The sequence below is a fragment of the Moschus berezovskii genome, chromosome 6, assembly GCF_049115385.1.
Source record: "Moschus berezovskii isolate FMDL1 chromosome 6, NW_MosBer_1.0, whole genome shotgun sequence".
In the NCBI taxonomy this organism is placed as follows: Eukaryota; Metazoa; Chordata; class Mammalia; order Artiodactyla; family Moschidae; genus Moschus; species Moschus berezovskii.
In genome coordinates, this window is record NC_142465.1 from 30673601 (window position 1) to 30695094 (window position 21494).

Below are 21494 nucleotides of genomic sequence, written 5' to 3' on the forward strand. Positions count from 1 at the left end.
AATTGTTTTAGGAGAGAGCAGATCGAAAGCCAGAGCTTCCCTGGTGGCTCAGTAGTAAAGAATCCACCTGCCAATGTAGGAGATGCAGGTTCAACCCCTAGGTCAGGAAGATCCCCTGGAGAAGGAAATGGCAATCTACTCCAGTATTCTTGCCTAGGAAATCCCATCGACAGAGAAGCCTGGTGGGCTATATAGTCCATGGGAGTTGCAAAAGACTTGGATATAACTTAGTGACTAAACAACAGATTGGAGCCAAGACTCAGCCTTTCTCACTTCACACGAACACAAGTGTCTGTACATTTCTGTTTCACCTTTGTTTGTTTGTTCAGTTGCTAAGTCATGTCTGACTCTTTGTGATCCCATGGACTGCAGCACACCAGGCTTCCCTGCCTTTCATTATTTCCTAGAGTTTGCCCAAATTCATGTCCACTGAGTCGGTGAAGCCACCTAACCATCTCGTCCTCTGTTACCCCCTTCTCCTCCTGCCTTCAATCTTTCCCAGTGTCAAGGTCTTTTCCAATGAGTCAGCTCTTCACATCAGGTGGCCACAGTATTGGAGCTTCAGCATCAGTCCTTCCAATGAATATTCAGGGTTTATTTCCTTTAGGATTGACTGGTTTGATCTCTTTGCAGTCTAAGGGACTCGCAAGAGTCTTCCCTAGCAGCACAATTAAAAAGCATCAATTTTTCAACTCTCACATCCATACATGACTACTGGAAAAACCGTAGCTTTGACTATATGGACTTTGTCGGCAAGGTGATGTCTCTGCTTTTTAATATGCTGTCTAGGTTTGTCATAATTTTTCTTCCAAGGAGCAAGCATCTTTTGATTTCATGACTGTAGTCATCATCCATAGTGATTTCAGAGCCTAAGAAAATAAAATCTGCCACTGTTCCCATTTTTTCTCCACCTATTTGCCATGAAGTGATGGGACTGGATGCCATGATCTTAGTTTTCTGAATGTTCAGTTTTAAGCCAGCTTTTTGACTCTCCTCTTTCACCTTCATCAAGAGGCTCTTTAGTTCCTCTTCGCTTTCTGCCATTAGAGTGGTATCATCTGCATATCTGAGGTTACTGATATTTCTCCCGGCAATCTTGATTCCAATTTGTGATTCATTCAACCTGGCATTTCAGCATGATGTACAACACATAGACATTAAATAAGCCAGGTGATAATATACAGCCTTGATGTATTTCTGTCCCAGTTTTGAACCAATTCATTGTTACCAGTCCAGTTCTAACTATTGCTCCCTGACCTGCCTACAGGTTTCTTAGGAGGAAGGTCAGGTGGTCTGGTATTCCCATCTCTTGAAGAATTTTCCAGTTTGTTGTGATCCACATAGTTAAAGGCTTTAGCATATTCAATGAAGCAGAAATAGATGTTTTTCTGGAATTCCCTTGCTTTTTGTACAATCCAATGGTTGTTGGCAATTTGATCTCTGGTTCCTCTGCCTTTTCTAAATCCAGCTTGTACATCTGGAAGTTCTCGGTTCACTTACTGTTGAAGTCTAGCTTGAAGGATTTTGAGCATTACCTTGCTAACATGTAAAATGAGCATAATTGTACAATAGGGAGAAATCACCTGGATTCTGTCTACCTTTCAGAGGCTAGGAAGATAAATGAGATCCTAGGCAGGAAGCTCAGAAAGTTGACTAATATAAAGCTGCAAAAGGAAGTTCAGTTCAGTTCAGTTCAGTCACTCAGTCGTGTCCGACTCTCCGCGACCCCATGAATCACAGCACACCAGGCCTCCCTGTCCATCACCAACTCCCAGAGTTCACTCAAACTCATGTCCACAGAGTCGGTGATGCCATCCAGCCATCCCATTCTCTGTCGTCCCCTTCTCCTCCCGCCCCCAACCTTTCCTAGCATCAGAGTCTTTTCCAGTGAGTCAACTCGTCGCATGAGGTGGCCAAAGTACTGCAGTTTCAGCTTTAGCATCAGTCCTTCCAATGAACACCCAGTTACCTGAGAGAAAATAGATTCCATAGGTAATATTTTGGGTTAACTCTCTTTATAATTATATAACATTAAAAAAAATTTTTTTTTAGTTGTGATTAAAAAAAAAAACAACATATAAAACCTCATAATATAAAATTTACCACCTTGGTAACAACATGAGAAAATTTTAAATACAGCCTTTACATTTGATGTTTCACCCAAAATCTTCCCACAGCTGTCTTCTCATAGTTCAATTCAACACAAAGGTAACTTCTTCAATGAGGTCTCTCAATACAGAAGTTAAGTTGCTTTCCTACTCTTGGTCACTTTCTGTCTCATTACCTTGAAGCATTCTTCACTAACTGAAATATTTAGGTTTATTAACTGTCTCCCCCTCCCCACGGAAGGGCTACCCAGGTGGCTCATGGTAAAGAATTCGCGGGTTCTAACCCTGGGTGGGGAAGACGTCCTGGAGAAGGAAATGGCAATCCACTCCAGTATTCTTGCCTGGGAAATTCCATGGACATAAGAGCCTGGAGGGCTAAAGTCCCTGTGGTCTCAAAGAGTCAGATGTGACTTAGTGATTAAACAACAACGACAACCTCCCCGCTAAAACTGTAAATTCTACCGGAGTAAGGACCTAGAATCCCGTGGACGGAGAAGCCTGGTAGGCTACAGTCCATGGGGTCGCAAAGAGTCGGACACGACTGAGCGACTGAACGGAACGGAAGGACCTGGTCTGTCTACTCTTCTCCTCATGCCTAGTTCTTTGTACACAGTATGTTTTAAGTATTTGTTAAAATACTTTATGAGTAATAAGTATAGTGCCTTTTAATACCAAACAAGTTTCATATAGCTTATCTCATTTGATTATTACAACTCTGAGTAAAATGGGATTGCTGGCCCCACTGTAAAGATACTCAGAAGAAAATGACGGAACTCTCCACCTCCATATACAGCAACCCCTTACCCCCATACACACACAGAGAGAGCAGAGACTATGGCTACAGTGATGCTATTCTAAGTTCCAAGAAGAAAATGCAACTACCAGACTGTTTGGAACACTGAATCACCTTGTGTAGCTGTCTCGGTTTTTCCCCCACTTTTCAAACTATTTAAAAAAAATTTTTTTTTATTTGGCCGTCCCGCAGGGCTTGCAAGATCTTTGTTCCATCCCCAAGTGTTTGAACCCGTGGCCCCTGAAGTGGAAGCGCGGAGTTCTCACCACTGGTAGGCCAGGGAATTTCCTTCCCCCGTTCTTTAAAAAAAAAAACAAAACAGCTTTATTGAGGAATATAACCTTGTCTTGTTTTTAAAGTGCGCTCTTTTGTAATAATCTAATTCTCCAGTATGAGAATACTTTTGATTTTCATTAGTACAGGCACCTGTAAGCATTCCCTTTCCTTCTTTTTCTTTTTTTCCCCTTACACTCTGCAGTCAAACACGTGTGACCAGCGCCTAGGGAACTCACTCAGCCTCCCTCCCTAGCCCTGCCCACCGAAAGTCCCGCCCCTTCTTTTTCCGGAGCCCGGCCCCTCCGCTTCTTTCCGACCTGGCTCCACGGATCTCGCCCTTCCTCCAACGCCTCTCTACATCTCGCGAGAAGTGAGAGCGCCTGGCCGGACGAGAGAAAAGTATCTGCTCCGCTGAGGGGGGAAAGAAGGAGCTGGAGATAGATTGTGGGACCGATCGCGGGCGGGCGGGAGGCGACGGAGCTACCAGAGGGTGAGTCCTGTTAACATTAACTAGTCCATGACCTGATGGGCGTCTCCCTGTCAACTCTGGTCAATCCCAGAGTCCCAGACCGGGGTCTCCCCTCCCAGTGTGTGTTGGACGGGGGCGCTGAGGCGGTGGCCGGGCCCAGTCTGAGGAAGAGGGTGGGTCATGAACTAACGCAGACCAATAAGAGAGAAGGAAGCTACGATTGGCGGCGAGGAGCACTAATGGGAGGTCATCTTTACCTTGCGGAGTGACGCCCCTCTTCTCTCTCTCCTCCCGCCTCCTTCCTTTGGTGGGGGAAGGCGGGGCCAGAGGCCTGAAGTGTGGGGAGAACTTGGGGTAAGTAGCCCCGGGGGGCACAGGGCGTGGCAAGGAGAGGGGAGTTGAATCCTGAGGGAATGGAAGTCCAGTGGAGCCTGGAATGGGGTGGAATGGGAGAAAGGGGAAGGATACTAAACTGGTTGAAGACACTGGACTTCTCCAAAGAGTGGGGCTAGAGGCTTGGCATTGGAAGAGTTAGGGGTAATAGGCAGGAGGTAGGGTTGAGGAGGTGAAAACATAGCATTTGGTTTTGCTGGGAAGATAGGGAGGAGTAAGTGGAAATGAGAGCGTGGCATTTCGATTGAATTGTAAGAAAAACTATCAGGGACAAGATATCAGAGAAAAAGTATGGATATGAAGAAAATCAAGTGAATGAGTTTAGGAAGATTTAATAGGGGTGGGTGTAGTGGCCGAAAGGCATCACTTTGGGTAGGGTATGGGGGAATCCAGAGGGGTAGGAGAGGTATTTGGTTGGGAGACGGCTGGTGGACAGGTGTTTAGCTTAGGTATCAGAAGAAGTCTGAGAAGTGATTTTAGAGATTTGGTGAATATGGCATCCAGTCTGGTAACCAGCCTGCAAGAAAGCTGGGATAGTGGTAAAGAGAAAAATAAGACACTTTCATCACTTCTACTCTGATTTCCTTTCTCCGTCTCTTCCTCTTCCCGACTTCATCTGTTCCTCAGCTCAGGGATGGGGGCTTGGGACTTCGGTGACCAAGTCAAAGCCCCATCGGGAGTTATATGTTGCTCTGAATTGCTTGTTATGTTCTCTGACTGGGGTGTTTACTACCCAGGGCACCTCCTACCCAGATTGCCGCGTTGCTACTTTCCTGACTCTAAAAGTTTGTTTTCTATTTACCAGAGGGTGTTTTAGTACCTCTGAGGGTTGTGTCATAGTTAAGTGTAGTTTTGTGGGGGTACGCAGAGTTTTCTGCACAAGCTCACTTGATTCCTATGTTTAAAAACTTTGCAGTAGTGTAAGTAATTCTTGCAGAGACATCAGTCTTTATAGGTATTCTAAGCACAGAAAAATGTACTATACTGAAGTTTGTTTTGTTAATTGTTTCTTTCCCACTTGAGTTGCTACATGGATGGTTGCAGTTAGTTTTAGCTAGCTTATGTTTTTTTTTTAAAGTGGTGTAAATAAAATGGACACGTATTTCAGGAAAGTGAAAAATTTTCAGTTTCTTCCTTTGTGTACAGATCAGAAAGCTAAAGATATGTCATAATATCTTGGGGGCAAGGGTTGGGGAAATCAAACACAATTTGTACTTAAACATGGAGGATATAAGGTAAGTGGAGACTATTGCGAAATGTAACATGTCAGTAATAAAAGAAGCTAAAGAAAAGTCTGGCAGCTATATTAAGTAGTCTTACCAGTTCTTAATTCTATACAAAAAAGGGACAAGTCTGCCCTTTGTTTGATATTTATTTATTATTTAATAACGAGCTAGTACAGTCAATTAATAACTTCTTTGCTGTTGCATAGATTTGTCTTTTACATTCCTTTTCTTGTACTTTTGGAAGCAGAATCACATCTGAAATACCAGTAACGGTGTTATATGAAGAGAAACCAGAGTATGTTGCTTTGTATTAACCTTTGGTTTTCAGCCACCGTTTGTCCTCCTGGCCAGGAAGTTACCCCTACAGCGCATTGAGACTAATTAATTACTGTCCTTATAGCATTAATTACTTAATTGGGTTCCAGTCTTTCACATTCAGAGCATTGCTATTGGATATTCGGACATTTTCACAGTTTGCCTGGCAGTAGCACAAAGAAATATCCAATGAGAGAGCAAAGTTCCTTGTTTTATTCTTCCATCCTAGAATTTGTGATGGCTTTGACTTGGGCACTGTCTCATTAGTGTTACCACCTAGCAGAAGGCTAGAGAATAATGAACACTGCTCATTTTTAAACTTGTGGATCAAAGGGTACAACCTGTGATAGTTTCAGTGTTGTAACTTTTAAGCATTTTTGCTTACCATGGCTTTAAAATGTTAATAGATACCATTGTATCTATTTCTCTTTCCTCTCCCTTTCCTCTGCCTCTTTCCTCTCCTTTCCTTTCTCACTTCCAGTTCAAAATGAAATTTGTTTTTTCAACCAACTCTCAAACTGCTGCTTTAAGTCCCTGGCTCTGCTTGAACACAGCTGCTCTGAAATTCTCGCAAGTTATTGTTTTGTACACGTCAAGAGTGAGTTTTTCCTAGGCTGCAGTAGGAGGGAGTCAGTGATACAGCAGCCTCCTATCCATGTCTGATGAGAAGGAACCTTTTTGAAAGGAAGTTTTAGGTGGAGCAAAAAGCATTGCCATATAAATGTCTAATAAAAACAGCTCTCTTTTTGAAACTAGTTGGCAGGCTGGCATACAATTGTCCCTTATCCCTTGATAAAGGTACAAAAGTTAAGGTGCATATGTTGTTTCTTTCAGAAAAACAAATGCAGCATTCATATAAAAAGAAAAACACTTCTTTTGTTGTTGGTTTCTCTGATTGTGGTACTATGATTTTAGAGTTCATGGGAGAAAGTCTTCCATTTCTAGAAACATGACAAAATGATTTTTAATCGTCTTATTTTTGAATGTTGCCTTCCCCTAGGAGGCCTATTTTAGGATCAAGTATATTCTTGAAATGTGGAAATACATCATTTGGGAATGTTTGGTGGATGGTCTTTTAACTTCTGAATGCTGTAAGGAAGCGATCCCTACTTCATAGATACCCTGTTCCATTATTGGAGCTCTACTTTTAGAACATTCTTTACATTGCGGTGCTCTTTACTCCTGCCATCTGAAGCTATGATAAATAAACCTAATTCCTTGTCAACATGGTAGCCCTTCAAATGCTTGATGACAGTTATGTCCTGTTAAAACTTCTCTCTTACTGGGGTAAATATCCCATATTCTTTCAACCATTCCTTCAGTTCAGTTCAGTTGCTCAGTCTAAGTTACATTTTTAATAAAGTTCAGCCTCCTTGTCAACTTAGTTGCTTGAGTTTTTAGAATTTTTTATTTAGATCTGAATATAACATTTAATATAATCTGATCAATACAAAGTACAGAGGCAAGTAGGGCTTCTTTTTTCACTGCACTCAATAGTTCCTTTTTAAAGAAAAACCCACAACATTGATTTTATTTATTTATTTGGCTGTGCAGGGTCTTAGTTGTGTGAGCTCTTAGTTGCATCATGTGGGATCTAGTTCCCTGACCAGGGATCAAACCCAGGCCCCCTGCTTTGGGAGCGAGGAGTCCTAGCTGCTGGACCACCAGGGAAGTTCCAGTACCTCTGTTCTTAAAGCCTAAGATCCCATTAATTTATATAATTAATTTTTAAATTTCAGTTGAGGAATTTGCATTTATCCCTATCTATGTTTTGTGTTTGAAATAAACTATAGCGCTTTTGAAGAAAAACTGTACACATACGTACACATATATATGTATATTGTTGTTTAGTTGCTAAATCGTGTCCAACTCTTTTGCGACCCTCATGGACTGTAGCCCACCAGGCTTCTCTGTCCTTGGGATTTCCCAGGCAAGAATACTGGAGTGGGTTGTCATTTCCTTCTCCAGAGAATCTTCTGACCTAGGAATCGAACCTGTTGTTTCCTACATTGCAGATGGATTCTTTACCATGGAGGGAAGCCCATATATGTAAATACATATTTAAATTATAGTTGATTAGTGTGGTGGTCTAAATTTGTCTTGCTTCGTGCTGTAGGTAAAATGGTGCTTACAAATGAGATAAAACATCAGAAGACATCTCTAGGGACTAAAGACTTTATGTTGGTAGCCAACAACTTTTCTTGTGTGTTAATTTTAGCCTGATAGTTGAATTTATGTTTGAGCAATTTTAGCTGATAAATGCAATCTTAAAGCATCTTCCTCTTTTGGGGTTTTAATTTTTACTTTCATTTTTAGCAAATTGCAAATTCTGTTTGGAAATGTTTGTGTGGAATAAAGCTGTTAGGGACAGAATACATTTTCTTCCGATACATTCTCATCCATCTAAGATTGTAATTATGAATTCTCCTAGAAAGCAGAAATATGGACTTGATGACCCCTCAAAGGCCTTTCCAGCCCCAGAATTCATAAGTAGAGGCTCAGATCAAGGAACTTACTATTGAAGAATCAAGAAGAAAAATAGAATGTAAAGAAAATGAAATTGAAATGGTTCTACTGACCCAGTGGGAATGGATAAGCAAAAAGCAAGGAACATAAATGACAAGAAATAATAATTCCTTTGAGCTAAAAGCAAAACAAAAGTCATCAACAACAAATATTTTGCATTGGGGTCATTTTATGTCTTAAAATATTTTATCATGACATTTTCTCTTCAGAATTTCCCTGGTGGAGACTGTGTTGAAAGAATGTGGTTGATTTTGTTTTTTTTTCCTTCTGTTAAATCATAGTATTTTGTTTCCTTTGGTTCTCTTGTTTGTCCTTTTGTTGAGAAACTTAAGGGGAAAAAAATCTGAATAATATATTCACTGTCTGTATACAGTGAAGCAAATTCAGTTCAGTTTTGAAAGTAAACATAAACTCCATGGCTTCCTTGGAGAGGAAGGATGAATGTTAAAATTCAGGAGAGGTTTTATGAAAAGACAAATTTACTATTCAGTTTTTAAAACTTTTTAAGCAGACATCTAGGAAAGATTCCCAACTAAACCAGAGGTGAGCTACTACAGTAGTGTCATGAAGGAAAACAAAACTCATTACAAACTCACAACTTTGTTAGCTATCTTTTGGTGAATGTAATCCTAAATGTTTTCATGTATTTGAAACCTGACCTTGCAAAAAGTTTCTCTAATTCAGTACTGCATTTATCCTTAATAAATATCAATTTGTGAAAGTCTAAGAAGAGCCAAGATTTAGCTTGAGAAGTTACTTTGTGAGTTTGTCTTGGGCTTCCCTGGGAATAGTTTTGTTCTGCCATAGTCTCATCTCCTCACAAAACCCAACTTGTTTTCTTTGAGTGAAGTTATTTACTAATACCTTCTTATCTGGTACAGTGCTTCTTTCTGACCTAGCAGACAGAGATTTATGTTCTAAATTGGGCAGTTTTATTTGGGGCTTAAAATTTACCATGTAGGAGAAATGTTACTTTTTTTCAGATTAAAAAATAGAGTATAACCATTCTTTTTGAAATAGGAATATGCCTGTCTTTATTATAAAAACAGGATGATTTATTGAATATAACACGTTTGCTATAAATGATTTGTGTTGTCACCAAGTTTCTTGCCAGTAATGTTTATTTAAGCTTTATCAAACTTAAATAAAACCAGGATTTAACATGATTTTTCTGGTATTTCTGGTACTAATATGTCTTTCATGGCATGATTTAATTTTTTTCAAGTTTTGGTCAAGCAGTAGTTTGCTAAGATTTTACATATCTATGTTAGGGACTTTTGAAAGTCATTGAACATTGCAATACCCAAGATAGGTCACTGTGTTGCCAGTATGTGGACAGTATTAGAAAATAAATGTTTTTCTTGAGAACTTTTGAGGGTCTCCATGATTATCATTGTGGGATATTATAGCTATTTCCTATCTGGGACCAAACTCATACTGGGGTTTAATATTAAAGTCTATCAGCTTTGTTGTTTGCAGCCTATTTAAGTCCATGAAGATTTAAAATTTATCCTTAAAGATCAGTGTTGGCCCTTTGATTACTATTGCTTTGTTGTTTCAGGGAACACACTTTATCTGAAAATGAGTAGGAAAAAAACAAAACACAGCACCAGATTTTTGACAGTCTACTAGTTTCCAGGAATTTTTTTACTTCTAAAATCTTATTGAGGCCAAGCATAGATAGGTATAATGTTCTTTAGTTGTTTCTAACTCCGCTTCCTGCTATCACTTTAGCAAGTTGTTTCTTCTTTGTTTTTGCTTTATTAACCTTCCTGAGAATAGCTCAGAATAGTTCCTTGAATTCTCCAAAGCCTGCAGAGGCTTTTAAAAAGTTCTAGTCTACTAATTGCCTGTATGAAGCTGCTTCCATATAGCTTCTAAGCTTTGACCATGTGTTGCCTAACTTATGATTCAGCCTAATTCTCACTCCCATCTGTTTTCAGTCATTTGCTGCAAAACTATTTGGTCTATTTAAACTGGCTCCTTTCTTTGAAACCTGTCACTGCATGTCTGAGCCTGAAATCTAGAAATTAATTTTAACCTTCTCTTTGATCAATTCGGGGCACTCTACTGTTTATTTCTCAAACTGTGGGTCTCAAACTGCTTTTGATCTTAGTACCCACCCCTCTATGCTCTTAAAAATTATTGAGGACTCCAGAGAGCTTTTGCTTATCGTAATTGTATCTACTTGTATTTACCATATTAGAAATTAAAATGGAGAAAATTTTAAAATATTTTATATACTTATTTTAAAATAACAGTATCTATAGTTTTAAAAAGTTGGGGAGAAGAACATCAAATGTCTGGCTGATAGAAAACATCTGTATTCTTGTATCTGCTTCTGCATTCAATCTGTTAACAATATGTTGTTCGGTTGAAGTATCTGAAGAAAACCTGTGCTTACACAGATATGTAATAGGAAAGAAAAGATTCTTTTCAGATAATTGTTGATAATCTTTCTTTTATGCTACATCAGAATCTGAAAAGTGATAGCTCCTTAAAAGTAGGCTGTGGTGTAGAATCTGATACCACATCTGTGAACTTTTAATACCCAGACTTGTGTTGAACCTTAAACAGGTCTTTTGCCCATGTAGTTCTGAATACCCATGAACCCTCTGAAAGGGTTTCAAGGATCTGTAAGGATCCCTGGAGCCCTCTATGAGAACCACACTTGAAAAATACAGCTGTTTATCATGTTGGAGGAATACCCAACCATCTTAATGCTTCTCAAAGGGTGGGTTACTGACCACGTGCATCTGAATTACCCAGGGTGTTTTTTAAAGTGTTGATTTTTGCGCACCAAAGCCAAGAGAATCCAGGAGGCCCGGGGATATGTATTTTTACACTGTGCCTACATGAATATGCTAAAGATTGAGAAGTATGGAGATAGCGTAATCATATTTTAAGGAAATCTATTTTCTAAATTTTAAGAAGTCAAATTAAAAAATGAGTACTTGAATAGTCATAAGTCCTTATTATCAAGCACTCTGACATTTGTCATATTTGGGATATCTTAACCTTGTATTTTAATTAATAATAGTTATCATAATACCAGAAGTTTGCAAACTAAGGCCTGTTGGTTAGGCTTTGAAGTCATGAGGTCTCTGTTATAACTTCAACTCTGCCATTGCAGCACAAAAGTAGCCAGCCAGAGACAACATGCAGAGAATAAGCATGGCTGTGTTCTCATGAAACTGTTTATGGACACTAAAATTTGAATTTCATAAAATTTTCACGTCACAAAATTTTCTTCCTTTGTTTTTTTTCAGCCACTTAAAAGTGTAAAAAGCATTCACAGCTTGTGGACCAAAAAAGACCAAGTGGCAGGCTGGGTTTGGCCTATGGACTGGAGTTTGCCAATCCTTGATGTATACTGTAACTGGTTTATGAATTTAAAAATTATTATGATAAAACATACTTAATGTTAAAGCCATAAACATTATTTAATTTTCTTAGACAAAAATAATGCTCCAAGAAACTGTAGTCCCTCAAATTCATGTTTCTAGACATTCATTTATATAAGAAACACTTGTTGTGCGTAAACTTGGAAATGCGCTATTCAATTGAAAGTAGTCATACTATATGCAAGTTACCATACAACTTTCAGGTATTGCAAAAAGATATGATGTCCATTTTTCTATCTTCTTTGGGATGTGTGAGAACAGGTTGCTAGGATTTAGTCCAACTTCAACTACTTGACTCGTCTTTTGCCTATTTTTTTTTTCCAGCTTTCTTCTTAGTCTTTTCTTTTTTTTTTTATTAATTTCTTTTTTTATTGGAGGCAAATTATTTTACAATATTATATTGGTTGGTTTTGCCATACATTGACATGAATTCGCCCCAGGTTTACATAAGTTCCCCCTCCTATTTTTTTTTTTTAACTACCTCAGATTCCCAATTTGTTAGTTAGCGAAGTGCCTTATAAAAGGCTAATTAAGTTTATAGACGTATACATGCTTTTTATGTAATCCTTTTGGGGCATTTGGTTTACCTGCTAATGAAATAATGTGTTAAACTGTTGTTATGCTAAATAATACAGTGGAAAATGAACCCAGATTTTATGAACAGTAATTTCACTTCCTAGATAATCTACTGTCTAGTTAAACTTGAGTCTTCTATGGTGTCTGGGGTTAACATGCCTTCATTATAGTCTCATATGTTTATTGGCATCTTTTCCTTAAGTCAGTGTTCTAGGTGTAATTCGAGTCACAGCAGCACAGTATCCTCCTGTGTGGAGAGTAAAATGTTGAGACTACTGTGGTGGAGCCCTTCATTGTTTGTGCTCTTTGCTTAGCAGCAGCTCATTTATCGTAGGATCTGAAACTCGGTAGCCAGAGTTATGTTCTTAGAAGGGAACTGTGTATAATTTTTTTCTTTTCGGTATCATAGGGGCATAGGGCCTGTCGAGCTCTGTTTGGGTGTCTAAATGTTTTAGCTTGTTTGTAGCTCACTGAAAGACATTAGGTACCTTGATTTCAGCTCTGTTCCCTTTGTGATGAATGGTTGGGCAATTTCTAGGTGTTTTAATATAAGTACTACTTTTTATTGTTAGGCAGTGTTCGTGGGTTTCTGAAAATGGATCCTTGAGGGTAACAAAGAAGGAATTATCTTGAAATGCTTGATTTACTCTGTGTATCAATTTGAGTTTCCGTCTATTTCTATTGATATATGATGCTGTTAGTTTATATTTTTAGAAAGCTTTTTTGGTAGTCCATTTCGAACTTATCAGTTGATTCTATGGTTCTGTTGCTTTGTAGTGTAGAGTGAACAAATTTGTATGATTTTTAAATACTATACTGTTAGTGATTTAGAATAGTCTAGCAGATACAAGCCTTTTTTTTAAAAAAACTCAGACATATTTTAGTCATGCAAATCAGTATTTTTTTTTATTAAATTACATTATTATTTGATTTATTAGAAGCAATCTATGATCATTGTAGAGACTTGGGAAACACTGCAAGTGGAAAGAAGAAAATACAATCATCTGGACTACTACTATCCAGAGATAACCATTGTTAACATTTGATGTTATTTCCCTCATCTTGTTCTGTGCTTATTATTTTGTTTGCTCTTTTATAGATTTGGAATTATGGTGCATGTGCAAGTTTGTATCCTTCTTAATGTGTAGCATTTTCCCATGTTGTTAAATAGCTTTGAGAAATGTTATTATTAACAACTTATATATATTGTAAGACTGTTTTAATTTATATTTTTCCATCCTTTGTAAACATTTTATTTAATTCCTTTTCCTTTTTTGTTATAAATATGACTGTAGTGAACATTTTCATATATAGATTATCCATGTTTCTGGCTTTAGCTTCAGAAAAAAGTCCCAAAAGAAGAATTATTTGTTCAAAGGATATAAAACATTTTAAGACACTTAATATAAACATTGCCAGATTGCTTTCCAGAAAGATTGTCCAAATAATGTACTCCCCAAAGTCTCATATTAAGGTTCCCTCTCTGCTGCATCCTTGATTAGCAAGCATTCTTTTATACTTGAAAATGTATCTTAAAATCTGTGGTCTAGGTTTTGTTTTCAAGGGTCAATTAACTTAATGAATACCTCTCTTCTCCCCATCTTTAACAGGCTAACCAAAAACTGTAGAACTTCTATGTTATTTGTATGATAAGAACATAGAATTGATTGGGTGTAGTCACATAAAGTTCCTTAGGCATAAGGTAATTGTAAATATGTATTTAAAATAATGTCTTAAATGAATATTGATTTAACAGCATAAATAATCGACATCGCAGTTGTCTTGTGAACCCAGCAGCTTTCTGCAAAACTTGGAAAGATAAGTGTAAAATTTCAGCAAAGTGTACTTGAATATTGACTTCAGATTAAATTAATAAACATTTATTGAACATCAACTGTGTTAAGAAAGGAAGGGCTTCCAGAAGTTTTAAACTGGATCTCTATATTCTACCCCATTGCCCTTTTGTTCACAGGTAACCCAGACATTTCCTTTTTATTCATGAAACTAAAGTAGTCCACTCCCTGTTACTAACACATTACCATTGTATTTCTTTTATAGCAATGGTCTGCTATTAATGTGAAATTATTTTTAACTTGTGTTTGTTTCATCTTTGTAGACTCTTAAGTAAGCACTTGAGGGCAGATATCTTGTCTGACTCATTGCTGAATTTTGGAGCCTAGAGTGTGTGTTAGGCATTGAATAAAGGTGTTCAGTGATTTAATGAATTTTTTAATTTTAAAAGTAAATTTAATGATTAAATTTACTTTTTGATCCCAAAGATGAATCTTAGTTATTAGTTTCATACATCTCTTTGTCAAATATTTTACCAAGACCTAACCATCTTTTTTGTGCTCATGTATAGTCTGGAATTGCTAGCAAAATAATTTGATAAATGATCTTAAGGAATAGGAGAAATAATAAGAGGTCTAATATGTACACTATCAACCTATGACTAATTGAACTTGTAAATTAAGCCATCATTCTTATCTTAACTTGGCATGTTTTGTGCTAGATAATAGGATTCTTTGCCTGGCCAAACTTTAGTCAGGCTCCTGAACCTTCTTTTAGGCCCATCTCCCTTGTAAAATTGAATTTTAGCAAGAACCTTGCTAAGTCAGTTTACCAAGAACCCCCTCCCCCTCAAAATCTGTTCACGCTCATATCTGATTAGGTTCTTCATCCTTTACCATCCCTCAGGTGATGTCTCATCACCCTGGCCTGTCTTCAGGAAGAATCTTGTTAGGTTAGTTTAACCAGACTCTTCCTTATCCCTTGTATTTCCTCTTGGTAATTTTCTAGTCACTGACCCCCACCCTATCAGTTCATTTCAGTTCAGTCGCTCAGTCGTGTCCGACTCTTTGCGACCCCATGAATCACAGCACGCCAGGCCTCCCTGTTCATCACCAACTCCCGGAGTTCACTCAGACTCATGTCCATCGAGTCGGTAATGCCATCCAGCCATCTCATTCTCTGTCGTCCCTGTCTCCTCCCACCCCCAATCCCTCCCAGCATCAGACTCTTTTCCAGTGAGTCAACTTGTCGCATGAGGTGGCCAAAGTATTGGAATTTCGGCTTTAGCATCAGTCCTTCCAATGAACACCCAGGATTGATCTCCTTTAGAATGGACTGGTTGGATCTCCTTGCAGTCCAAGGGACTCTCAAGAGTCTTCTCCAGCACCACAGTTCAAAAGCATCAAGTCTTCGGCGATCAGCTTTCTTCACAGTCCAACTCTCACATCCATACATGACCACGGGAAAAACCATAGCCTTGACTAGATGGACCTTTGTTGGCAAAATAATGTCTCTGCTTTTTAATATGCTGTCTAGGTTGGTCATAACTTTCCTTCCAAGGAGTAAGCATCTTTTAATTTCCTGGCTGCAATCAGCATCTGCAGTGATTTTGGAGCCCCCCAAAATAAAGTCTGACACTGTTTCCACTGTTTCCCCATCTATTTCCCATGAAGTGATGGGACCAGATGCCATGATCTTCGTTTTCTGAATGTTGAGCTTCAAGCCAAACTTTTCACTCTCCTCTTTCACTTTCATCAAGAGGCCTTTGAGTTCCTCTTCACTTTCTGCCATAAGGGTGGTGTCATCTGCATATCTGAGGTTATTGATATTTCTCCCGGCAATCTTGATTCCAGTCTGTGCTTCTTCCAGCCCAGCATTCCTCATGATGTACTCTGCATATAAGTTAAATAAGCAGGGTGACAATATACAGCCTTGACGTACTCCTTTTCCTATTTGGAACCAGTCTGTTGTTCCATGTCCAGTTCTAACTGTTGCTTCCTGACCTGCATACAGGTTTCTCAAGAGGCAGGTCAGGTGGTCTGGGATTCCCATCTCTTTTAGAATGTTCTACAGTTTATTGTGATCCACACAGTCAAAGGCTTTGGCATAGTCAATGAAGCAGAAATAGATGTTTTTCTGGAACTCTCTTGCTTTCTCCATGATCCAGCGGATGTTGGCAATTTGATCTCTGATGCCTCTGCCTTTTCTAAAACCTGCTTGAACATCTGGAAGTTCACGGTTCACATACTGCTGAAGCCTGGCTTGGAGAATTTTGAGCATGACTTTACTAGCGTGTGAGATGAGTGCAGTTGTGCAGTAGTTAGAGCATTCTTTGGCATTGCCTTTCTTTGGGATTGGAATGAAGACTGACCTTTTCCAGTCCTGTGGCCACTGCTGAGTTTTCCAAATTTGCTGGCATATTGAGTGCAGCACTTTCACAGCATCATCTTTCAGGATTTGAAATAGCTCAATTGGAATTCCATCACTTCTACTAGTTTTGTTCGTAGTGATGCTCTCTAAGGCCCACTTGACTTCACATTCCAGGATGTCTGGTTCCAGGTGAGTGATCACGCCATCGTGATTATCTTCGTAGTGAAGATCTTTTTGTACAGTTCGTCTGTGTATTCTTGCCACCTCTTCTTAATATATTCTGCTTCTGTTAGGTCCATACCATTTCTGTCCTTTATTGAGCCCATCTTTGCATGAAATGTTCCCTTGGTATCTCTAATTTTCTTGAAAAGATCTCTTGTTTTTCCTATTCTTGTGTTTCCTCTTGGTAATTTTCTAATCACTGACCCCCACCCTATACCTTGGCTATAAATTCCCACTCACTGATGGTATATTCAAAACTGAGCCTGGTTATGTACTGAAGTCTCTTGGCTTCTGTTGCAATACTCCTAAATAAAATCTGTTTTTTACTGCTTTAACTACTGTTTGGTGGTTTAGTCACTAAGTCGTGTCTGACTCTTGCGACCCCATGGACCGTAGCCTGCCAGGCTTCTCTGTCCATGGGATTTTCCAGGCAAGAATACTGGAGTGGGTTGTCATTTCCTTCTCCAGAGGATCTTCCCGACCCAAGGACCGAACCCGGATCTCTTGCATTGCAAGCAGAATCTTACCTACTGAGCTACGAGGGAAGCCCTAACTAATGTCTAGTTCTGGGTTTTTTTCACACAGATGAAAGTTTTTTTTTTTTTGCAAAGGACTATTGTCTTTATTTTTATGTCTACTTTGCCTGGCACTTAGTAGTTTTTAATGTTTTTTAATGAATGCATGATAGTCTGAACCCCTTCTAGATTTTTATGAATCTTTGATGTTTATGGTGTATATGCCCTTCTCATTTTTTTGTACTTAGCAATATCTGCTTTTTGTTATTAGGAACCTAAAACAGGCCCTTGGGTGTGTTTGTACATGGCTTTTATTCCTTACCATGGCTTTTATTCCTTACCTAAAGTTGGGTCATCTTATCAACATCAGTTGGTTACTAAAGAAATGATCATATTACAACCAGTTCCAGAGAACTGACTTTGTAGACTTCAGACTCCATCCTCATTCTATTTAAAAAAAGAATAGATATACGTATGTATACTTATATATATACATTTTAGGATATATTTCTGGCTCTGACAAAATTACATAAGAAAGATTCTATTAAATGACCCCAGCCATTAAAAATCGTTCTCTAAACCTAGGATTTTCTTCACTTTTTTCTCTGTCAGCATTCAAATAACTTTCTCTCTTATAAGTGAATACCAGTTTTTATCATTTGTCCATTCTGGTGAATCTAAGTGTGTGAGCCTTTTTCTTGGCCCCTAGGACAGCTCTTTTTTGCATCTTTGTTTTCCTGTTTTGAGATCTCCATTGAGAGCATTTCACTTTTCCTTGGAAATGTTTCTAAATATGTGTATCCTCTGTCTGTTATTTATTGCTTAGTTCTGTAAAATGCTTGAGTTTCATCCTGAAGAATAGATTGAGAAACAGACCACATACTTGAGTGCCATGCCTGGACATGTGATCTACTTGTCAAGCAGTTCAGTTACAGATGGGCTGTGAGTTAAATTCTAGTGAATGACAGCATCATCATTCAAGATTTCACCTTTTGTCTCAGTCTTTGTACTATGGAAATGTGTTGCTGTTTGTGTTTTGAGAAGGCATCAGTTTGACCTTTCATAATTAGAGATTTAAGTATCAAAGAGGAATAAGCAATGGCATTCTTTATGTGCAGCAGTTGATACAGCAGATTGGGAATGAAAGAGAAATTTTTTAAAGGATGCTAACTGGAAATTCTTTTCTAAGTGGGGAGACAGATCATTATTGTAGTTAAATATTTCATTTTTAAGAGACATCGCTTTAAAGCTAAAAGCAAGAATGATGGAAATGAAAGAAGGCAAGAGACTGAGGGGATGAATGAGTGAATTGTAGGGGGATTTCCCTGGCAATCCAGTGGTTAGACTCCGTGCTTCCAGTGCAGGTGGCGTTGGTTCAATCCTTGGTCAGGGAACTAATATCCCACATGTGTTGTGTTGCAGCCAAAAAAGAAGAAGAAGGAGAATTGTAGGTATTTGAGAGAGAGGGCCTTCTTCCTCCCATTGTGGTCTCCCTTTGGTGAAAATGGCAAAACAAAAGCCAGCAAAGTGGGAAGGAAGCAGGAAATCCTAGTTAGTGACTGTCAAATTTGAGTATTTAAGAGGCGTGAGAATGCTTGCTTCTGTTACATTTTAATACTTTTCCCCAAAACTTATTTTTCCCTTTTCCCCACTTTTAGAAAAGCATCGTTTTTCATCTCTATTTCTTAGTAAAGGTGCAATGAAATAAAATTTGAAAACCATATATTGTGATGTGACTGCAAAATCAAAAATTTTGAATTCTGTGTTTGAGGAAAACCATTCCAGTACTGTCCCATTCCTCAGCCAAGACCCTTTTTTCCCTCTAAATCGGTAGAAAACTGAGAAAACTTAGCCTCCAAAAACACAACTGAGGTAAAAAATTAGGAATCCTGCCTAGTTCTTTATGTTGTATCTATTCTAGACCTTGTAGTTTGCTTCCTGGTTAAAAATATGTTAGAGGATCTTGTTGGAATAAAATTCTCATTTAGTGATTATATTAGGAAAGCAGGTTCTGGGACTTGGAAGTAGAATTATCTCTAGCACAGCAGTTGTTAGGAATTTTTCCGGAGATCAGTTCTGAGTTTTAAGCCATAGTGGCATTGGTCTTTGCATTTATTTACTGTTATATTTTGATATTTGTATTTATTTTTTGCACTATGATGTAGTTGTAGAAAGTGCTAAAAAATCATAATGTATTTAAAATAAACAAACAAACCAGAAAACCTCCTTGTCCTGGGGCTATGTGAAGAATAAAACTCTCATTTTCTCAGTACCCAGTCATCAGCTTGAACTGGACTCTCCCAGGAACAGAATTTATTGAAGCAATTTATCCTGGCTAAATGTGATATAAATCTGTGTACACCTATGTACATACAGGCTCTTTTCCATTTCAGCAGGGCTGCAGCATCAGTTTCCTTCATAGTTAGACCCTGTTCCTATCACACCGAAGGATTACTAAGAAGCCCTTTCTATTTTATGGGGCACCCCACAATTTTAAACACCGATTAGTTGTGGAATTACTGATCAGACTACCAGAAATACGGGCTTCCCACCCCAGAGTGAGTCTTAACAGAGTAGGAGAGATGTTTCCACTCCCATCTGAGTTTTAAGCCTGTTTTTAAGTTTCTGATTGTCAGATTCCGTCTAGCACTTTAATATTTTATTTTGATGTAGACCTGACTGAGGTTAACCTGACATTTTGGTTTATCTTCAAGATAAAAATTCAGAATTTGGCTACAGTTCTGAAATCATTTCTAGGCATATTCAGATTATAGTTCTTCCTTTTTCAGCTTCCCTGGCTCCTGTTCTTTCATACAGCTTTCTCTCTCGTAGAAGGATGTTTGAAAATGTCCTTTAGGGGTTTTATTTTTAAAAGACTATTTTTGTGACCCTCCTTTTTTCTCTTTTGCTCCTTCAAAATACAATATATCTTTTAGGAATATTTTTACTATGATTTACATTTCTAATCTATCCATCTCCACCTCTATTTTTATTCCTAGTTAGGGTGTGAGAAATTTTCCCCAACACATTCATTTGGAATTATTGTTCTTTGACAAAGAATTTTGATCAACATTTCAAGAATTTAGCTTCAATAATTAAAACAGCAACAGTATAAACCCTGTTAATTCTTCAGAGAAACAGAGAGGATGGATGGTGATGCCTTTTAGTGCCATTTCTTTTATCCCCTGCAGCAGCTCACATCTGTTGGCTGCAGCAGAGCAGCCCAAGAACTCTGGCCGAGAGCAGCACAAACAGCCGGAACATATTCACCCAGTAAACCCCCAAAGAGTCGACATTTGTTTTATTGCTGCTTTTAAAAACCTAGCCATAAATAGAATCAGGGGGGAAGGGCACCGATATTTCTCCATTTGCCACAGATGATTGGTGGGGGGAGAAGGAGGCTCCCCGTAGGGAGAGAAAGGTTTTATTTTTATTTTTTTATTAATGAAAATCATTTCCCATGTAGCCCAATAGGATGGGTGCTTTGTTTTCTTTGGCAATAATCTGGGATAAACGGCCCTTGCCAACAGTCTCATAGTTTATACACCAGGGAGCCAGATTATGGCCCTGTAAAATGGAGCACCCCTCCTATAATCCCTTAATTAATTAAATGACAAATTTTGGTCTTCTCTAGTTCAGAAATATGGCTTCCGCATCAAGCGTTCAGTAGATTTATTGACGTAGGGAACTACACTGGTTGTAATTCAGCAGACTGGAGAAGTGTGTTATATACTATAGCAGAAAGAGGGAAAATCTAGCAAAAGGTTTGAAATTCCTTGACTCTTCAGGTCTACATTTTTCTAATTAAAAGTTTCAATTGAGGCACAGTAGATCATATGCCACCTGTCTAATGGGTCTCCCCAAAGTAGCCTGTGTTTACAGCTTTGATAGACAGCATTCTTGGAACACCTGTTTCTGGGCTTGATATTTTTGAAGCACTTTTTTTTTTAAACTCCAGCGTATTTAACATAACTTTTCCCCCTACCTCCCCCTCCTCAGCTCCGCTCTGCTCTATGAAATATGGGAGACGACAGACCGTTTGTGTGCAATGCCCCGGGCTGTGGACAGGTACGTTTACAATATACTTTATTGTGAATGTCTCGTTGTGAATCAAAGTGGCTGTTTTATCACTAAAGCAAAGAGTTTAAAGCCGGTGTTTTACGTGATCACTGGAGGTAATCAGATCAGAGGATTTGCAGTGTGTAAATCCAAGTTATGAGGAAGTGTAGGCACTCTACTGTAATGAAAGCTGCCTTGCTCTCTTTCATATTGTTATTCTACTGGTGCGTGTTTCCCAGCACACTGTGTTTAGGAATACATGTTGCTCTTGCACCCTTTCTAAAGCTGTTTCTATAAATACAAAGCAAGTTTAGAAATATCTTCTCTTCAGCCTTCATGAATATAAAAGTCCGTTCAACATATTTGGATAAGTAGCTGAAAATGCACCCATTCATCGTGAACCTCTATTTGGCAGAGCCTGTTTTGGATTTTGTAAATAAGAAAAAAAAAG

At 38.4% G+C, this 21494-nt stretch overlaps 1 protein-coding gene across 4 annotated transcripts in view; it reads left to right on the plus strand.

Moving 5' to 3' along the window:
- Positions 1 to 3525: 3525 nt before the first annotated feature.
- LOC129536215 (cyclic AMP-dependent transcription factor ATF-7) overlaps positions 3526 to 21494 on the plus strand; it is a 96306-nt gene continuing 78337 nt past the window's right edge. Inside the window, exons 1-2 of one of the 4 annotated variants that reach the window (XM_055394974.2) lie at positions 3526 to 3667; positions 20984 to 21052. In XM_055394974.2, coding sequence (XP_055250949.1) covers positions 21005 to 21052 — 48 coding nt within the window. In that variant the 5' untranslated portion in view covers positions 3526 to 3667; positions 20984 to 21004. The other 3 variants (XM_055394975.2, XM_055394976.2, XM_088836881.1) reach the window with 3 other exon arrangements.